The sequence below is a fragment of the Maylandia zebra genome, linkage group LG6 (genome assembly GCF_041146795.1).
Source record: "Maylandia zebra isolate NMK-2024a linkage group LG6, Mzebra_GT3a, whole genome shotgun sequence".
In the NCBI taxonomy this organism is placed as follows: Eukaryota; Metazoa; Chordata; class Actinopteri; order Cichliformes; family Cichlidae; genus Maylandia; species Maylandia zebra.
The window spans coordinates 18,496,737-18,502,968 of record NC_135172.1 but is presented as its reverse complement, the minus strand read 5'-3'; the positions used below and the strand labels follow the sequence as shown (position 1 = coordinate 18,502,968).

Below are 6,232 nucleotides of genomic sequence, written 5' to 3'. Positions count from 1 at the left end.
GAGGAGATCCTTCACTGTCCAAAAACTATTTAAAAACACAACAAGAGTTGTCATGTTGTTAAGCTGGCAGGCACGTTGCTTCATCACAGTGAACTGGTTTTTTTTTCACCCTCCATATAGTCAAACCCTCTGAGATTTCGCTTCTGCTTGAGTGCTTCTGTCTGAGGAGAATTTCTGTTTTTAAAAATCAAACCATTTTCATTTTCTGTAGGAAAGAGTAGTGATGAGGTCAAGTAGCTCATGGTGCAGAGCTAAAAGGGTGAATGGTAGCACCAAGGGAGGGGGCAGCAGCCACCTCTCAAAATTTGCTGCACCAGGCAACTTGGCATAGTTTTTTCTGTGTTGTGCCACCCCAGTATTTTTAGTGGCCCCCGTTTGAAAAAAAATTCTGCAGGCACTCCTGGGTGAATGGCAAATAAAACATGACAGCCAAAAAGTGGAAACGTGTTGGAAATGCAGAATTAAAAGTTTGACTAGTGAATTAAATTAAGGGGCTGTTAGTGCGTTCAGTCATTTCGTGGGATTTCTTGATAATGTGACTTCAACAATAAACAGGACAAATGGGAACTGCTGCTGAGCTGGAGATGCAATCGGATGAGCACCATGCACAATCAGGAAGTTTAGTGACTAAGGTCTAACTTTATATTACTTATTGATACTGCTAAAAATCCTTGAAGGTCATTTCGTTGTCCAGTTCTTCTGGATGGCATGAAGATATCCTGATCGCCCTCTAGAAGTCCTTTTATGAACCTTGAGTGTTTATGATTTTAATACATACCTGAAAATCTTGCTTCACACTGAGAATTATTACTGTTTGGTATAATAGCCAAACACAAAGTTGGGTGCCGAGGAGCATGCTTGTTACACTGACATAACCTTATGGCTTAAACATGACTGTGCACTGGTCCTCTGGAGTGCCTGTGGATGATTTTGAGGACTGTCATCTACATGTCTGTAGCTTCTTGCGATCAAACAACCAGTCAGTGGCCGCCTCCTTCCTCCGTTATTGAAAGAAAAGTACTGGCAGTGTCCTCAGCCTCCTATAGGAGCTGCACCCGTGGTAAAAATGTAAAAACCCGAAGTGATTTTTCATTAAAGCTGAACACTGACCTTGACTTTGAATTCAAAGTCAGAGATTTAAACTCATCTGAGGTTTAGTAGATTCCCCTATTGTTATCAATTTGAAAATAATGTTACGCTAACTTTTCGTGTTCACAAACATGGATCCACACCCCGCGCTCACCTGCCGGAGCGACAAATTATAATGGCGGAATGAAAAATGCCCTTAGCTGCTCTTTTCATCAGCAACTGGACATAAAGTCACTACTGAAAATCTCGCATTAGTCCACAGATTTGTCTCTCTGATACTTTGATTTTATTTTCTGGGAAATGGGACAAATTGAAAAGTTATTGTTTGAAAACTGCGCAGGACGTCACATGAAAGCGTGCGCATTTTAAGTGGTCAGAATGGGACTTCCAGGGAGTACACAGGAAGTAGCAGGAGTGCTGGAAATGGTGCAGAGCGACATAAGAAGCCCATCTTGAAGGGGAGACTAAACTGAAGTCAGATATCTGTTTTTGTGAAGGTGCTCTGATCACACCGTCGACAAAACTAGAAGACTAAGACTGCGCTGTGATTAATGTTTAAAATTATTCCCTTGTGGATGTAATTACCAAATAATTTGCTTTATTGAACACATAAGATGCCTTCATACAGGTAACAAAAACAGACAACTGTCAGCTTGAAATGAAAAAAGAAAAACCCACATTTTATTGCACTTAAGTTATAAGAAAATAAAATTCTAAGTGAATCAAACAAATACACAATCCCTTTAAGGTTTTTTCTGTCCGTTTTCTTTTTTGCCAGGCAGTTTACATGAACTGGAAAAAAACAAAGAAAAAAAGAAATAAAAACACCTGCAACAAATCTGATTTCTCAAACCAGATCATAAATTAAAATCAGAGGGAGAAAACAACAAGAGGAGATAGAGCAAGATTGTTTTCTTTTTTTTTTAATATACAGTGTTATACCACTTTCACAGTTCAGCTTGAGTTGTGACTCTTGGAGATTGGGACGGTTTTTGTTTGGCTACAATGTTTCTGTTCATGTTTTGTTGCCTTTGTGGGATTTTTTTGTTTTGTTAAAATTTCTCCCCCCATGACGACCCGCGAGGCCGTCTGGGTGATTTCGACTGTGACACATGTAACACTAAGACTCCCGGCAGCTCCGCCTGTCAGTTGATGCTTGTGATGGTCTCCTCTGTTGCTTCAGACATCTTTGAACGGAACAACAATCACACGCACGGATATGGACAGTTCTTTCATTCACCTGTTAAAAATCGATACATCTGCTAGGATTTTTTTTTATTTTTTATATTTTCGCTTTTTTTGTCTTTGCCAGTCTGAACAGCATTTGTACATTTCCCCAAAGAACAGGCCGAAAGAGCTTTGTCCCAAGGAATGTGTTTACAAGTTGCCCATTAACACGCTAAACACACGCACTCATGCACACGCACGCACGCACGCCAACAGTGTACATCCCCTTGTTTCCTCTCTGCGGGCGCTCCCCGCCGGTATCTGTCGGACACGCTCCCTCCTCTCGGCCTCGTAGAGGCACGTTTGGCTCAAGTTTCAGTGGCAAAAACAAAACAGAAAATAAAAAGCTGGATGTTACCTTTTTTTCTCATATTTTGTTTCTGTAAGTCCAAACATAGAGTTCAATTTGGAATTTTGCCTGGGACTAAAACGTCACAGCAAGTAAAAGTTCCATCTCTCTCTTTCTTTTTCCCCATTCATCTAGCAGCATAAATACAGTTTGGCCACTGGGGGGGAAAACGGTAGAGGGGAAGGGAGGGGGACGAGTGGGGTTCAGGGGGGCATTAATCCACAGCGCCTAGAGCAAAGGACCTTTTCTTCTTCTCGTCACAGCACTGGCATTGAGGAAACCACCCCAGCTAGACTCTGGAAAAATCTGGACAGCATTGATGTTCATGTGGAGACGGCGCTCCGAACCCAGGTATGTAGAAAACAGAAAGGAAGAAAACAAATCAAAACAAAATAAACCCTTGTGACAAAGATGGCAAACCTAAACAGGGCAGGTTTCTAATACTGGGATTTGTTGCTGTTGGCAACAGTGAGAAAAGGCGGAAAAAACAAAACCTTTCATATGATAAACCAAAGAGGTGTTGAAATTCACAGTTGTGTTTGTGTGCGGTATTTTAAAGAAATCAGACTACAGAAGGGGAGAAACAAACAGGAACAGAAATGGAGTGACGAGAAACTAGCCTGAACAGGCTACACCGAGCAGCTCTTTAGGTGTGGAAAATCCACCTTTCTCAGCCTTAACCTACGGTCAACGTTTCCCACTTTCCGGTCAGCCTTTTGAGTGTATGTGTGTGTTTGTCTTTTTTTTTTTTTTTTTGGGGGGGGGGGGGGGCACACTGATGGGAGGGGGTTACAGAGGGTGGGAGGGGCTTTTAAAAAATAATATATCTCTGTACATGTCAAAATCTGTCAGGCTTGAGCGAAACTAAGTCTCTGAGTGAAGCTGCCCCCAAACTGAAAGGATTGAGAGTCACTTCAAAAGAGTTCAGTCATTTTCGGCCGTTCCTCTTTTTTTCCCCCTCTTTCTCTTCTTTCTCACAGCCAATCAAGGGACAGACCAGTCGTGCTCCGCCCTCCTCGCCTCGTTTCCAACCCGATCCCCCTTTAGGCTCCACCTTGTGCTGGTGGAAGGGGCTCAAAAGCAGGGGCTGAACAGGTGAGGGTGTGTCTCTTTGTCAGTAACATTTGCCCAAAAAAGCAGGGGGGGGACGTGGGAAGATGATGGTAGAGGACAGGACAGCCCACTGTTGGTGGTTGTGGTTCTAGCATTTGGATGTTGGCTCTCCAGTTTCCAGGTCTCCATTCCCTCTCTACTCCTTCCTGTGCGGTTCGCTCTCTTCGACCTTCCCCACCGTGCTCCCTCTCACTTCATATCTACGTCAAAGTCCAGGACCAGCAGCTTGGTCTCCTCTGTGCCGTTGCGGCTACCAACCGCGCACACCAGCTTGGTGTTGGAGGCCCGGATGCGCCACACCACACCGCCGCTTCCGCCACTTTCCAGAGTCACCAGGTTACGGATGAACTCACCGGTCTTCAGGTCCCACAGTTTGACCGTGCCATCGTCCGAGCTGGTGATGACAAAGTTCTTGTTGAACTGGAGGCACGTCACGGCGCTCTGGTGCTTGTGAGGACCTGAAGACACAAAGATACTTATATTTAGTGGGACGAGGTAAAGAAAAGTCTTTTTTTTCATGGCTTAAAACATTTACATTCAGGTTAAAGTTTCCAGTAAATGTGTGTGGATCAGTCAGGTCCTAAAACCTGTAACATAGGGGAATCCCTTTCTACCAAAGCTCGTGGAAAATGTTGGTCAAACGTGCTAGTCTACTGGCACATAAAGAATGGGTGAATTTAAAAATAATGAAGAACCCAGATACAGGGAAAGATCTGAAAGCAAGATCTCTGTCAGCCTGTGAGGTGAAAGAAGAGCTCCTACTCCTGACGGTGCTGTGACAATGAGATCTTCGTACAGCTGGCAGGCTTTAGGACGAGCTGCCAGGGCTCATTCCTGTCTGTCACAGACGCTAAGCAGCTTCAGCTACACCTTTGTCTGGTCTGTTTGGTGCCAGTACATACCGGTTAAAGCGTGTAGTGGCTGAAGTGAGTTTATTTGTGACTGTATGCGTGACTCCTTCAGGCTTGAAAATCATACCTTAATTAAATCAATTAAAGCGAAAACAAAAACGAGTGTAGAGTCGAGTGCAGGCAAATGAACTGATTTTGACTGAATTGTGAGCTCAGATGCATTTAACTTGTTTCAGGATACACAACCTTTCACCGACGAAACCTGCTGAAATCTCTGAACAAGCGTTCACATCTTTTCTGTTTCCGTCTCTGATTAGTTCAAAGGCTGAGTTATTTACCCGGCTACACAATACTGCTCTGCACCAACCCCCAGCTTGCCTGTCTCTCTCCTCCCTCTGCTCTTCCCATTACCACAACAAAGCACTCTGCTCCGTGATTACCTATGCGCTCTCGAGCTGACAGTGACAGCCTTGTTGTTGGCCTATTGTCTTATCAAAACACACTAATGAATGGCAGAAATTGTCTGCTGACCTAATTATATGACCTACAAAGTTCCCGGGCCCTCAGTCTTTTACTGTAGTCACCTCTCTTCACCAGACAGACCCACAGTCTCCCTCCCTGCACGCCGTCCCTCCTGCTCTCTTAAGGCTCTTATACGACCATCCTTTGTTGGGCTGCTGTGTGCGCTGTGGACGCAGCACCCGCATGCGGGTTTGGAGTTTGCTAATGAGGGCGGTTAGGAGTGGGGCACTGCTGGTTGCCACTGCTATTCAGCCAAAGGATTTCCAACATCCTGTGAGGCACCAGTGCTGCTAATGGAGTTAGAACTATTCAGACACAAAGGAAATGAGACTGTAATCAGGACCAGCAGGCTTGCAAGGTGTTGGCTCAGTTCTGCTCCACTTACACACACAAACAGGTAATTTAGATGGATTTTTAATTGGACTGTCAGTATCAAACAGAGTCCCATCTAACGTGTTTTTTGTTGTTGTTATCCTCCAAGGCTAGCATTGCCACTTTTCTACACTTTAAGTCATTTATTCATGGATCTATAAGTCTACATTTCAGTCAAGTTGTTTTGCAGCCACCTTAGGTGTAGCTGCTTTGAGTACAACATAACCAAGTCTAGTGGTATGAAAACAGTAGCACATCAAGACAGGACAGAAAGTTAAGAGAGAAAGAAAATATAAGAGTTACATCCCCAAAATCTCTGATGTAGCCTGGCTGTCCTGTCACATGAGACCTTTGTACTGATTTTTTACTGTAAGGTCTGCGCATAAGACCACATCTGAAATTATTTTATCAGAATAAAACAGCTAAGAGTCTGATCTCATGACTCCCAGCAAATAAACACAGAAATTTGGAAGTGATAAGCAAACATCCTCCAACAACACCCAAAAACGTTGGAGCCACTAAGGTCAAGCTCTTCTGAGTGGGAGACAATGCACCAGCTGCTGTGTGAGTACTCAGCTGAATGCAGTACAAAGAACACTTTTATTCTTTTAGGGTTTATCCAAACAGCAGTAAATGTGCAGCAGTTTCGTATGTATCCTACAACGTGTTTTGCCCGTGTGTGGTCCTGGAGACTTCCATTGCAGCTTTG

General features: G+C 44.0%; 1 protein-coding gene across 6 annotated transcripts in view; it reads right to left on the bottom strand.

Annotated features, from left to right (window-relative positions):
• Nucleotides 1-1,670: 1,670 nt before the first annotated feature.
• fbxw7 (F-box and WD repeat domain containing 7) overlaps nucleotides 1,671-6,232 on the bottom strand; it is a 135,265-nt gene continuing 130,703 nt past the window's right edge. For all 6 annotated transcript variants that reach the window (XM_076884809.1, XM_076884808.1, XM_076884811.1 and 3 more), the window contains one exon: nucleotides 1,671-4,236. In XM_076884809.1, coding sequence (XP_076740924.1) covers nucleotides 3,968-4,236 — 269 coding nt within the window. In that variant the 3' untranslated portion in view covers nucleotides 1,671-3,967. The remainder of the gene's footprint in view (nucleotides 4,237-6,232) is intronic.